The sequence below is a fragment of the Pelophylax lessonae genome, assembly GCF_965119305.1.
Source record: "Pelophylax lessonae genome assembly, chromosome: 11".
Lineage (NCBI taxonomy): Eukaryota > Metazoa > Chordata > Amphibia > Anura > Ranidae > Pelophylax > Pelophylax lessonae.
In genome coordinates this window covers 225185595-225200138 of record NC_138778.1, presented here as the reverse complement: position 1 = coordinate 225200138, position 14544 = coordinate 225185595, and the positions used below count along the sequence as shown (strand labels likewise).

General features: G+C 47.5%; 2 protein-coding genes across 2 annotated transcripts in view; both read left to right on the top strand.

Moving 5' to 3' along the window:
• The window catches only part of PTPN1 (protein tyrosine phosphatase non-receptor type 1), a 171031-nt gene extending 167190 nt beyond the window's left edge, over positions 1-3841 (top strand). Inside the window, exons 8-9 of the mRNA XM_082272203.1 lie at positions 1585-1820; positions 3543-3841. Of these exons, the coding sequence (XP_082128329.1) occupies positions 1585-1820; positions 3543-3747 (441 nt within the window). The 3' untranslated portion in view covers positions 3748-3841. The remainder of the gene's footprint in view (positions 1-1584; positions 1821-3542) is intronic.
• BCAS4 (breast carcinoma amplified sequence 4) overlaps positions 1-14544 on the top strand; it is a 1047728-nt gene that overhangs the window by 261292 nt on the left and 771892 nt on the right. The window lies entirely within an intron of this gene.

Sequence of the window (14544 nt, the reverse complement as noted above, 5' to 3'; positions counted from 1 at the left end):
GGAAGGGGAGGGGCTAAGGAGATGGGCCAGCACAGACGGTAGTTAAGCACCCCCAGAAGAGGAGAGAGTTATGACAAATAAGGAGGAAGGGGGCTGTGTTGGGAATTTTACTTTTTCTGGAGCAATCTAGCAAGTTCAAAGGCACATTGCAAGTGAATAACAAGACATTTATAGTGAGCATTTAAAATATTTTTTACAACGAAAACATAGAAAAACAAACAATTGTTAATGCAGACGCATTGGAGAGAAACATATATGATTGGACCAGAATTTGTGAGATGGCAGGACTGAGACCTGATGGGTAAACTTTATAAGATGAACTGATGCAGGGGTTACAAATCTCAGAGATAACAACTATTTACTACACATGTCAAACACAAGGCCCACCAGGCCTTGTCATGTGGCCCTCCCACCCAGTTTTACAGCCAGAACGTGGCAGAACTCCATTCTACCACCTCCGACTCTCACCCTCTGCTTCCCTCTATCACTTATACAAGGGACAGCTTTGCTCTCAGCGACTCCCAGCTCTAACAGATCCCTGCATTTATTCAAGGCGGGGACAGATCGCCAGAATCAGAGAGAGAGAATGATCTCCCTTCAAGGTGAGGCTGAGCCGCCTACCCAAGGATGTACTAGAGGCGGGCCAAGTAGAAGAGACAGATGCAAGGAAGCTTTGGGGGTAGGGTTTGGGTTTGCACACCCCTAAGTCTCAAATCTGTATACCCCTGAACTCTATACATAACGCACTCCTTAACCTGGTACTCTGTACACAGCACACCCCTAAACACTGCACTTTGTACACAGCACACCCCTAAAACCCTGCACTCTGTATGCAGCACACTCCGAACTCTGCAGTGTGTACGTAACGCAGTCCTGCACTCTGGACATAGTGGACCCCCCCCAAACTTTACACTCTGTGCATAGGGCACCCCTGAACCCTGCACTCTGTACGGTATGCACCCCTTAACCCTGCACTCTGGATATAGCGCACCCCCGAACTCAGCACTCTGTGCATAGGGCACCCCTGAACCCTGCACTCTGTATGCATCACTTCCCTGAACTCTGCACTCTGTACGGTATGCACCCCTGAACCCCGGACATAGGGCACCCCGAATCCTGCACTCTGTACATAACCCCCCCCCCGTACCCTGCACTCTGCACATAACGCACTCCTGAAATCTGCACTGTGTAACGCACTCCTGAATTCTGCACTCAGTACATAACGCATTCTGAACTCTGTAGCGTACCCCAGATACAAGTGGCCCTTCGAGGGCAGCCATACTGCTGATGCATCCCGCAATGAAATTATCTTTGGCACCCCGATTTACTGTTTCGGCATATAAGAATAAAACAACAAAGTTATTCTGCAAAAATGATAAAAAAAAAAAAAAGTTAAATGACGACTATCAAGAAAGGGTACTAAAGGAAGAGAGAGAGGGGGGACATGGAGAAGAAGGAGAAAGGAAGGGTAAGAGAGAGAGCGGATCACCTTTTTCCACCATGACCCCAGTATATGCAATTTTTTAAAGTTGGTGACAGGGTCTCTTTAATGAACACCAGTGAAAAGTATTGTCTTTACTACAGGAACAATGGAAAGAACTGTCCAACGAGGACATGGACCCTCCTCCGGAACACACCCCACCCCCACCCCGGCCTCCTAAACGCATGACGGAGACGACTTTGAATGGCAGGATGGTCGAGCAGCCAGAGTTCTTCCCGCAGCAAGTAGTGGAGGAGGTGATCAGACGGGCAGTCAGCGTGGTGGAGGAGAGCCTACCGGATGGCAAAGTCCACCTATCAGCTCAGCCCCCGGTAGAAAGGTATGTACTATGGAGATGGTGGTGGTATGTGTTGTCTACTGTCTGTTAGCATTGGAACTTTGCCTAGAAGATAATTGGAAAGGGGTTGGGGGAGGTCTTCAGGCAAGACAGTAAAAACATTACAGGTACAGTCCATTTAAAATTGCAGATTAACCCTTGATATGCATAGGGGTAGCAGGACCTACAAGCTGAACACCACAGTTTTTCATTCAGTCCCTTCTGTCCAGTGTTGCTTGAACACACCTACGGGTAAAGCTGCAGTGTTCACGATTCTCGGTGTAACATCATCTTTTACATTATATAAAAAAATTGGGCTAACTTTACTGTTTAGTTTTTTTTTTTATTTCATTAAAGTGTATTTTTTTCCCAAAAAACTGTGTTTGAAAGACTTCTGTGCAAATACAGTGTGAAATAAAAGATTGCAATGATTGCCATTTTATTCTCAAGGGTCTCTGCTAAAAAATACATATGTAATGTTTGGGGGTTCTAAGTAATTTTCTAGCATAAAATCCTGATTTTAACTTGTAAGCAACAAATGTCAGAAAAAGGCTTAGTCTTTAACCACATGCCGTCTGCTCACTAGAGCTCTACTGCGGCAAAGTGGTTCGTTATCGTCTGGCGATGTAGACCTACGTCGCCAGACACTCCCCTTCCTCGGTGGCTCGCTCCCGCTGTATTCAGTCACAGCAGGAGTCGGGCCAGGGGAGGAGCGGCGGTGATCGCCGCTGCTCTTCCCCGATCGTCGGGGAATCGAGTGTGGAGATCCGCCCGCTTGTGTAAACACAAGCGGGCGGATCTCCTAAGTGACAGGCTGGGTCAGATTGCAGGGTTCAGCATAGCTGAACCTGCGATCTGTCCCTGTGTCACTCAGTCATCTCCCCCCACACACGTCAGTAAGCACCAGGCATACATTAACCCCTCCCTCTCCAATAAAGTTAACCCCTTCCCTGCCAGTGTCATTTTTACAGTAACAGTGCATATGTATAGCACTGATTACTGTAGTAATGTCACTGGTACCCCCAAAAGTGTAAAAAATGTCAGTCAAGGGTCCGATCTGTCCGCCACAATGTCGCTGTCCCGCAAAAAAAATCGCAGATCGCCGCCATTACTCGTTAAAAAAAAAAAACACCAAAAATTACAGAAATCTTACCCTTAGTTAGTAAACGCAATAACTTTTGCGCAAACCAATCAAAATACGCTTATTGTGATTTTTTTTTCACCAAACATAGGTAGCAGAAAACAAATTGGCCAAAAATTAAAAAAAAATTAGATTTTTTGGGGGTGGGGAATTTCATATAAAAAAATGTGAAAAATATTGTTATATGAAAGCGTAAAATTGGCCTGGGCAGGAAGGGGATAAAAGTGCCCAGTAGGCAAGTGGATAAAGTGGCAATCAGCACTCTCATTAGGATCGGGGGTTCAGCATTTACAAACTGGAGCTGAATGGTCCTTTTAAAGCTTCGACAAAGCTTGCTCTTCACACGGCTCCTATACATGCTGAAGCCAGTGTGAGGTTTACCTTACAGGGGTGATACAGAGAAACAGAAACTGCTATTTTAATTCTGCTTATAATTCCACTTCATATGGCGTTGTGATGGGTTAGAAGAGAGGTGTGCTCATCAGCCATTGCAGTATTGGTGTTAATGTGTGCAAGTACAGTTTCTCTTTAACAGTTTTCTTGCTCTCCTTCAATGATTTAAACATTTTTTTTGCTTTGCCCAGCACTAGTCAAGACACTGAAATCCGTAGGAGAACCACCGGGGCGGACCAGACCCACTCCTCACCCGACGCAGATGACAAGATCAAACCCAACCCAGCGGACGACAAAAACGACAGCCAAGAATGGAGGTCCCTGGTGCTAAACATCTGTATGTTCACTGTGCTGACCGCCGGCGCCATACTATGCTACCGGGTCTGGTACCATTAACAGGTTGGCCTGGTATCGAGCTGTACAAGGTGAGGGAGACGCAACTTGGAAAACCAAAATCATGAGAGAGGAAAAAAAAAAAAAAACGAAACAATCGCCAAGCTGCGGCTTGACTGTGGCAGCGCTGGAAGAGCTGAACCTGAACTTTGCCCATGCGTCTCAATGCATTATGGGGTGTCGATGAGCCCTGCAATCCCACAGAGGAAATCACCACATCTCAGGGCTGCAAACTATTCAGGAGTAAAAAAAAAATAACAAATAATGCCAAATATTTTTTTTTTTTTGGAATAAAATCGTGGTATCACAAGACGTTGTTGTTTTTTTTTTTTCTTTTTCGACCAGGTATTTTTTTTCTCCCTTTTTTTTTTTAATTAAGAAACCTTGTTACTTTGTGTTGCTATGTTTTACTGGCGTCACAAGCGATATACAAGCTTGACGCATTTTTTTTTTTTTTTTTTTTTGTCTTTGTAACCAAAATCATTCTCCTTTTCTATTGGACTCACTCCCCGTTATGCCCCCCTGAAAGGTAAAAAAAAAAAAAAAAAAAGATTGTGTCAAAGGAATGTATTTTTTATTTTCTTTTTCTGTCATAGGGGGTTTGTATCATGATAATAATAATAATTATTATTATAAGTTTAGACTATGGGGTGGAAGCAGCAGCAGAGAGATTGTATAGAATGTTTGTTTTTCTTTTTTTTTTTTTTTTGACTCGAGCTTGTGGGCTGTGCCTCTATACGTTACTGTTACAGATGCTTCATTGTCATTACCGTAGGTCTCTAAAGATTAGGAAAAAGCCGCTTTCTCTCCATTTGCTCAGGGTAGGCCAACAGCATCCGTTTCTTCCCCGTATCTTTTTTTTTTTTTTTTTTTAACACATTTTCTTTTCTTTTTTTTTGTTTTTACTTTTTTTTTACTTTTTTCTTCCCTGGTACTTTTTTGATACTTGTCGGACCTTGGTCTCTACGTTTCCCGGTAGCGCTGATACGAACTTCCCGCAGGATCCTACAAAATACAAAGCCTCCACCAGCATTTCAACCACACGGTGCCTGGGAAGCGCAGCTTACTCGTTGTGATAAGATACGCCGCCGCCTCCTCCTTCAGTTTTTTTGGCCCGTGGAGCCTACATCTTGCCGTGGCTAATTGGTGCTTTGTTTCGAAAGTGGCGGCGGAAGGTCTGTGTCTGCCCCAGGGCAGTCGTTTCTGTATTTTTTTTGTATAATCCTCTTTTTTTTTTTTTTTTTTTTATTCCTTGCATTTATACACAGTACAACGTGTTGAGTCGTGTTACTGATGCTGTTTGGAAGGAAGTGGGATTTGGGGGTGGGGGTTGGGGGTGGGAGTTCAGGGGGTGGGGGAGGAGGGTCGATGATGTTTAGCAAAGTTTACGATACTGTTTAAGCCTGATGCAATACATAAATGCACTTGTGACACTCGAATGTGTTGGAATTATGTGCTGGTCCAATAAACTGTTATTTCCTCCCTTCCATTATGCTGCGTCCAACTTGATTGGTCATTGGCGCGAGTGATTGTGAAAGATGATTGGGAGTTTGAAAGAGGTTGCTCGCAAAATTGTTTGTTCTAGAGCAGGGGTGTTAAACTCAATTTCATCGTGGGCTGCTTTGGTTGCCCTCAAAACACCAGTACAGGGTTCAAGATCATGCTACATAAAAAGTGCAGGGCTCAGGTTACGTTACGTACAGCATGCAGAGCTCAGGAGTGCGCTATGTACAGAGCTCAGTTACGCTACGTACAGAGTGCAGAGTTCAGTGGTGTGCTGCGTGCAGAGTTCAGGATTAAGCTACATACAGAGTGCAGAGTTCAGTTACGCTACGTACAGAGTGCAGAGTTCAGTGGTGTGCTGCGTGCAGAGTTCAGGATTAAGCTACATACAGAGTACAGAGTTCAGTTACGCTACGTACAGAGTGCAGAGTTCAGTGGTGTGCTGCGTGCAGAGTTCAGGATTAAGCTACATACAGAGTTCAGTTACGCTACGTACAGAGTGCAGAGTTCAGTGGTGTGCTGCGTGCAGAGTTCAGGATTAAGCTACATACAGAGTGCAGAGTTCAGGGGTGCGCTAAGTACAGAGTGCACAGTTCAGGTTACGCTACGTACAGAGCTCAAGAGTGCATTATGCACGGAGTTCAGAATTTGAGAGTGCGCTATGTACAGAGTGCAGGGTTCAGGAGTGCGTTATGTACAGAGAGCAGAGTTCAGTTTAGGCTACATGCCTAGTTCAGGGGTGCACTACATGCAGAGTTCAGGATTAAGCTACATGCAGAGTTCAGGGTGCGCTACGTACAGGGTGCAGAGTTCAGGATTAAGCTACATACAGAGTGCAGAGTTCAGGGGTGCGCTACGTACAGAGTTCAGGTTACGCCACGTACCAGAGCTCAGGAGTGCATTATGCACAGAGTGCAGAATTTGAGAGTGTGCTATGTACAGAGTGCAGGGTTCAGGGGTGCGTTATGTACAGAGAGCAGAGTTCAGTTTAGGCTACATGCCTAGTTCAGGGGTGCACTACATGCAGAGTTCAGGATTAAGCTACATGCAGAGTTCAGGGGTGCGCTACGTACAGGGTGCAGAGTTCAGGATTAAGCTACATACAGAGCGCAGAGTTCAGGATTAAGCTGCATACAGAGTTCAGGAGTTTGCTGTGTACAGAATGCAGGGTTCAGGGGTGCGCTACGTACAGAGAGCAGAGTTCAGGAGTGCATTACATACAGAGTGCAGGGTTCAGGGGTGCACTGCGCACAGAGTTCAGGAGTCTATTACGCGCAGAGTTCAGGGGTGCGCTACATTCAAAATGCAGGGTTCAGGGGTATGCTATGCACAGTGTGCAACCCCATCCTCAAAGTTTCCTTTTCTCTCTCTCTCAGATTCTGACGATCTGTCCATGCCATGAGTGCAGAAATTTGTTAGTTCTGGGAGCCGTTTAGAGCAAAGCTGTCCTTTGTAAACACAGAGTGACAGCAGGGTGAGAGCCGGAGGTGGCAGAATAGAGTTCCACCAAGTTGTGGCTTCAAAACTGGGTGCGAGGGCCACATGACCAGGCCTGCTGGACCGGATTCAGCCCGCGGGCCTTGTGTTTGACATATGTGCTCTAGAGAATCAAGGACACTGGTTTTGATTTGAACGTCTGCGTAAATAATGTGATGTGATTGTTGCCAAGAAAAGTTAAAGGATGACTACGTTTTTATTTTTTGTTGAATAGATCAGAGGTCTCCAAGCTACAGCAGCAGGACAAATTCAGCCAATAACAGGATTGCATATGGCTCACAGATAGTCAGGTGCTCCCCACTGTGCTGTACTCATCCCATCAGCTGTTTACTGGGACAACCAGCATTCTAGCATTCTAGCAAATGATGCCCCAGCAAGAGGACGGAACTTCCTCCATCCATACCTCCTCCACCTTCCGGTTCCAAACCTTCTGCTGTTCTGACTACAGTTACACTGTGAGAAAGATATAACTGGGGCTCTGATGGGGACCTTGATGCTTAGGGGACTGCTAAGGCAGACTCTGATGTAAGGGGGGACTGCTAAGGTGGACACTGATGTAAGACGGGGGCTGTAATGGGGGACCCTGATGTAAGGAGAGACTCCTAGGGCAGACTGTGATAATGGGGTCTCTGATGAGGGAACCCTAATATAAGGGGGCTCCAAAGAGGACCCTAATGTAAGTGAACTTTAGATGTGGTCCCTGATGTAAGGGGATACTCCTAAGGCAGACTGATATAAGGGAGTCTCTGTGGAGGACCCTAATGTAAGTGCAATTCTGATAGGGAGCCTGATGTGAGGGGAACTTCCTAAGGCAGACTCTGATGTAAGAAGGGCTCTGAGGAGGATCCTAATGTAAGAGAAACTGTGCATCTGAGAAGCTTTTCTCCTGCCCCTCATCAAAAGGGAATTTAGTTTCAAGGTCTCCAAATTTAGAGCTGAACCACCAGCTTGGGTTATTGAACTACAGGCCAGTAGACATACACTCACTGGCCACTTTATTAAGTACAATTTTTCTAGTACCTGGTTGGACCCCCCTTTTTCCTTCAGAACTGCCTTCATTCCTTATGGCATAGATTCAACAAGGTGTTGGAAACATTCCTCAGAGATTTTGCTCCATAGTGACATGATAGCATCATGCAGTTGCTGCAGATTTGTCGGCTGCACATCCATGATGCGAATCTCCCAGAGGTGCTCTATTGGATTGAGATCTGGTGACCTTGGAGGCCATTGGAGTACAGTGAACTCGTTGACATATTCTAGGAACCAGTTTGAGATGATTTGAGCTTTGTGACATGGTGCATTATCCTGCTGGAAGGAGTCATCAGAAGATGGGGACACTGAAGGGATGGACATGGTCAGCAGCAATACTCAGGTAGGCCGTAGCGATGTTCAATTGGTACTAAGGGGCCCAAAGTGTGCCAAGAAACTATCCTCCACACCATTACACCAGCCTGAGCCATTACCCTCCTTCCCCACACCATTACACCACCAGCCTGAACCGTTGATACAAGGCAGGATGGATCCATGCTTTCATGTTTTTTACGCCAAATTCTGACCCCACCATCTGAATGTCGCAGCTGAAATCGAGATTCCTCAGACCGGGCAATGTTTTTCCAAATCTATTGTACAATTTTGGTGAGCTTGTGCAAATTGTATCCTCATTTTCCTGTTCTTAGCTGACAGTAGTGGCACCTGCTGTGGTCTTCTGCTGCTGTAGCCCTTCTGCTTCAAGGTTTGATGTGTTGTACGTTCAGAGATGGTATTCTGCATACAGCGCACCCTAAAAGTATTCACAGCACTTCACTTTTTCTACATTTTGTTATGTTACAACCTTATTCCAAAATGGATTAAATTCATTATTTCATAGTTACATAGTAGGTGAGGTTGAATAAAGACAATAGTCCATCCAGTTCAACCTGTGTAGGTGTGTATGGCCGAAATCATCTCTCATACCCCTGAATGTTCTGATCCTTGAGATGTACGTCTAAGAGTCTTTTGAAAGCCACCATACTTCCCGCAGAAACCACCTCTTGTGGTAGAGAATTTCACAATCCTGTAGCCCTAACAGTAAAGAACCCCCTGCGTTGCCTGAGGTTAAAACGCTTCTCCTCTAATCGCATTGTATGTCCTCGAGTCCTCATGTAATCCTTTCGACTAAATAGCTTTTTTTCTATGCTGAGATCACCATTGAGGTATTTATAAATTGCTATCATGTCCCCTCTCAGGCGTCTCTTCTCCAGGGAGAATAAATCAAGCGACTGCAGATGCTCTTCATAATTTAAGGTCCTCCAATCCCCTAATTAGTTTAGTTGCCCTTCTCTGGACTCTCTCCAGCTCCAACACATCCCTCCCGAGGACTGGCGATCAGAACTGGACAGAATACTCCAGATGCGGTTGGACCAGAGTTTTATAAAGTGGAAGGATTATAGTTTTATCTCTGGAATACATCCCTTTCTTTATGCATGCTAATATTCTGCCGGCTTTGGCTGCTGCCGCTTGACATTGCATGCTATTGCTTAGTCTATCATCTACCAAGACTCCCAGATCTTTCTCCATTTATGATTCCCCAAAAGGTTCCCCCCCCCCCCTTTCTTTGCTGGTTTCTCTGGTCATGGCAATTTTTTTTCCTTTTAAATTGAATTTTTTCCTATCTTTGTTATTTTGTTCCTGTGAGAATCTACGAACAACAGCTGGACTGGGCGACAGACTGGATAATCTAGATCCAGAGGGTCCCCCTAGTCTGGCCAGCGAGCGCGCACAAGCCTCAGCTCCATGCTAGGTCGGCTGCGACATAGCCCCACTGGACGGGGACTGGCCTGCAAAGTAAACATTTTGTGAGGGCGCCTATGACCTGTCCTTGGCCTAAATCCCCCACCATTCTGATGGAGCAGTACCTACCCTGTTCCTGGTTTGGTAAGTAGCTGTCCCCCCTCTAGCCCTGGAGGGTTTTGGGGTGGACTCGGGCCCCTCCCTGGGACAGTGGGACCCCCGGGTTCTCCTCCTTCCCCCAGTTCCTTTAAAATTTCGGTGGTCGCTGTGGGTCTTGCGCCCCCCCCCCCCCCGGGTGAGGTTATAAGCTGGCTTTTGCCACTTGCTCTTAAGGGGGGCTTTTTGGAGTTGCTGCTGGCCAGGTTTTTCCTGGTGTGCAACAGGGGTTGAGCGGGGTTCCTAGCCACCCTGGGGGTTGGTGACTATGGCAGGGATGTCCCCTGGCCTCCCTGCTGTAGTTGTTGGGCTGGAGGAGTGGATGGTTTAGATATTTAGGCCACGACTTTGTGGCTTACTGGTCGGGAGCAATATGGGGCGGCCCCAGTGAGGGTGGCTGAAGCCACTAGCCTCTGTTTGGGCATCCACCCTCTCTCCGCTGCCCCTGGATGGTTGGCTCCGCTGGGGCTTGCGCCCACAGTTCGGCATCCATGAAAATGTAGGCTGCGGGTTGCAGCCTACTAGGCCATGCAGCCAAGGCGGGCGCCTCTGTTGGGGGGCGGCCCTAGTGAGGTTAGCTGAAGCCCCCACTTTTGGGCATCTTCCTGGCTGGGATCCGTGCACTTGCGACTGCGCCTCCACAAAAATTTAGGCCACAGCTTGCGGCCAGCTTGGCGCCTCCCTTGGAAGGGGTGGCGCTGTGGGGGCAGTTTATTTTTTTGATGGCAGCCATGCCGCCATTATTGTGCAGGGGACCTGCCCCTTTTTAGCGATGCGCCTGCGTGTCTGAGTCACGGCGGGCGGCCTCCTTTTAAGGGGGCTATTTCCTATTATGCGGGCCTCTATGGAGGGGCTCAGAGGGCGACCCCCTTGTTTTTTTGCAGGGTCCAGTAGATGGTCCATTTGTGGGCCCTTGGTCGGCGTCCCCTTTGCAGGGTTGGCAGTTGGCGACCCTCCCCTGATTGTTATGTTTTCAAGGTAAGCTTAGTATATAGCGCCCCCCACCCTCCCCTTCCTCATCTGTCTCAGATCCAGAATCTGTTTTCGGCCGCTACGGACACGAGTCACCCTACTGGGTCTGCGTCCACGAAATCCTGAATGCTCAGATAGTGAGGATGATTCCTCTGCTCCTCTAGCCGTGCATGAAAAGGCACTGGGGGATGCACTGATTGTGTCAGTGCGTGGAACTTTAAAAATTGAGGATGCGGCTGATGCTGCGTCGGAGGTGCCGATCCCTTTTGACACCCACAGGCCCTCCAAAGCGGCAAGGGTGTTCCCCTTTTCTGTTTACTTTGACAACATTGTCACAAAACAGTGGGGTTGTCCCAAACGCACTCTTGTGGTCCTTTAGCGTTATTGCTATGCGGTATCCCTGCCTATCCCACCTGTAGTGGACTCGGTTTCCGGGTTAAATAAAGCTATCTTAATTCTGGTTGAGGAGTCCCCGACCTTTAAAGATCCGGCGGATAGGAGGGCGGAGGCTCTGGACCGCCATATGTTCACTGTGGCTGGTTCGCACTTAGGCTGGTATTTATTATTGCCCGGGTGTCAAACTCTGACCAAGTGGGCTAAACTTTTATGCCGGGACCTGGAGGGGAAACAACTTCCCCCTGCCTTTGCTAAGCTGGCGGATCAGTTGGTCTAGGGGCTACAGTTTATCTGTGATGCCTCTTTGGATGAGGCTCCTTTGATTTTTAGGCTGTCTGTATCAGCGGCTTATCTGGCTGAGTCTGCGGACCAGACTTATAAGAGGGCCTTGTCTGGTCCCCCCCTTGTAGGGGATCGCCTGTTTGGAGCTTCCTTGGATGACATCATTAAGGGTCTCACAGAGGGGAAGAGTACACTTCTTCTACAGGCTGACAAAGAGCCCTGTCCTAGACGGGGGCCATACTTCTCGGCTCACAAGAGGCCTTTTCGTCCCTCGTCAAGACAAAGAATCAAAGCCCTTCAGGGCCTCCACTGGAGGTTCCAAGAGGACCTAGTATGGCAAGCCACGAGCGGGCTCTTCCAGACCTACGGACAAGGCTTCCTCTGCATGAAGGGGCACCCTCACTCGTATCTTAGCTGGGGGCACGTCTTCGCTGGTTTCCAGATCCGTGGACCTCCCTGGTACAGGACAAGTGGGTCCACTAAGTCATTCGGTCCGGCTACAAGATCGGGTTTCGGTCTTATTTTCTGGAAAGGTCCTTTCTTCCGACCTGCACTATCGCTTACGGGGTCTCTTTGGGGCAGTGCAAGACTTGTTACTTTTGTTCCGGTTCCGATTCCGGAAATTTTTTAGGGGTTTTTACTCAAACCTTTTTACAGTTCCCAGGAAGGAGGGCAAGGTACGTCCAATTCTGGACCTCAAGGCGCTAAACTGTTTTGTGCGGGTTCCAAATGGAGTCCATTCGCACAGTAGTGGTGTCCCTACATCAGGGGTCGATATCAAGGACGCCTACCTTCACATTCCAATATGTGCCAGTCACCAGCGCTTCCTAGGCTTTGCCGTGGGCGAGGAGCATTATCAGTTTGTGGCGTTACCCTTTGGTCTCGCCTCCGCTCCTCGGGTCTTCACAAAAGTGTTGGCCCTGGTGCAAGCATTGTTGTGGAAGCGGAGTCTTTGACTGCTCTGATGGACAACTTGTAGATTACTCTGCGAACTCTGAGGGAGTTCGGTTGGATTCTGATCCTTCAGAAGTCTGCTTTGGTTCCGTCCACAAAACTGAACTATCTGGGTCTCGGTCTGGTCACGGCCTCAGCCAGAGTGTTTCTTCCTCTGGAAAAACTCTAGACATTGCAGGAGGCAATTCAGCTTCTGTTGTCCAGCAGATGGTCATCCCTCTGGGCTTGCATGCGGGTGCTTGGCCTGATGGTGTCTACTTTCGAGGCGGTTCCGTTTGCCCAGTTCCATACGAGATCTCTGCAAAAAAGAGATTCTGGTGAAATGGGACAAGAATCCACAGTCTCTAGAGGTGGCTTCGTTCTCCGGCACTTCGACAGGGAAAATACTTTCTCCCCCTGTACTGGACAGTTGTCACCACTTATGCCAGCCTGTCTGTGTGGGGAGGCGTCCTCGGCACAGATTGTGCTCAGGGGGTCTGGACTGCCGATTTAATGTACTGGAACTCCGAGCGATCAGACTTTGTCTGGATCATTGGACAATTCCTCTTCAGGGGTGTTCGGTACTAATTCAGTCAGACAATGCCACGGCCGTGGCCTATGTCAATCACCAACGGGGCACAAGAAGTGTCCTGGCAGCTCGGGAAGTAGCCGGCATTCTAAGGTGGGCAGACCAATTCATTCCAGCCCTCTCTGCAGTACACAATCCATGGAAGGTACAGATGATTGTGGCACGGTCTTGGGATCCTCTGACCGACGCCACCGACGGATTAGTGGCTCCTTGGAGTCAGTATCGTCTGATTTACGCCTTCCCCCTATCAAACTTCTGCAAAGAATCATGTGCAGGATCGAGGAAGAAGGGATTCCGGTCATTCTAGTGGCTCCAGGCTAGCCTCGCTGGTCTTGGTACGCCGATCTGGTACGGCTGGTCGCCGATGCTCCTTTGAGACTTCCTCTCAGGGAAGATCTGCTGTCCCAAGGGCCAATTTTTCATCCTTCTTTGCAGTTGCTGGCTTTTAACGGCTTGACCTTTGAAAGCTAGGTGCTTAAGGATAGAGGTTTGTCTGAATCTGTGATTCCTACGCTGTTAGAAGCTAGAAAATCTACCTCTAGGAAGATCTACCATCGTCCTTGGAAGACGTACTGTACCTTTATCCAGGGAGTTCAACACTTGGTTCCTCCAGTGCGGTCTCCATTGCCATGGTAGGACCTCAATTTGGTGTTGTCAGTTCTCCAGAAACCTCCCTTCGAAAATATTCGGGAGGTTCCCCTGCTTACGTTGTTCCAGAAGGTGGCTTTTTTGATGGCTATTACTGCTGCACACAGGGTGTCGGAGCTGGCGGTGTTGTCTTGTCGTTCACCTTACCTGGTGGTTTACAGAGATAAGATGCTTCTTCGTCCCTGTCCTTCCTTCCAAAGGTTGTCTAATTTCAATTTGAATGAAGACATTGTGTTGCCTTTCCTGTGTCCCAGGCCTAAATATCCTAAGGAAATTGCCTTGCATTCCCTGGATGTGATTTGGGCAATCAGGGTGTATCTGGCAGCTATGGAGTCTTTTAGGAAGTCAGACTCACTATTTGTAATCATGGATGGACCTCGGAAAGGGATGACCGCTTCTGCTGCGACCATTTCAACATGGATCAGACAGACAGTGATTCAGGCCTAATTAATTAGGGGTCAGGTTCCTCCTTTCCCTGTTAAGGCACACCCTACTCGGGCGCTTAGTGCCTCCTGGGCCTTCCGTCATCAGGCGTCAGTGATGCAGGTTTGCAAGGCGGCCACCTGGTCGTCGCACACTTTCACAAAGTTTTATAAAGTGGATGTGTTAGCATCTACAGGAGGCTTCTTTTGGCCGAAAGGTTTCGCAGGCTGGTGTTTAAAAGATCTGGTCCTCATTGAGGGTGTATTGTTTTTTTCAGGTTAATAAAAAAATACCTAAAAGGTAAAATCCCAAAGTATTTGGAATTTGATATAGCGCTTGCTAATACTATCCAGGAATGGACAACTGCTTGTCAATATCCTGGGTAGAAAAAATGGTGAGCCAAGGTTAAAGCGGTTCAGAATGATTAAATGAATAAACCCAATAAATAAATGGGTGAATATGTGCGTATTAAATGTGACTGGAGGAATAATGTATAACACGATAAAATTCACAATAAAAAATAATTAGGTCACAGTAAATACCATATAAGTGCCATAAAGTGCAAAATAGTGCCAAAAAATTAAATATGTAAATAGTCCAAGTATAGAGTTCATAAGTGACTTCAGTGAATA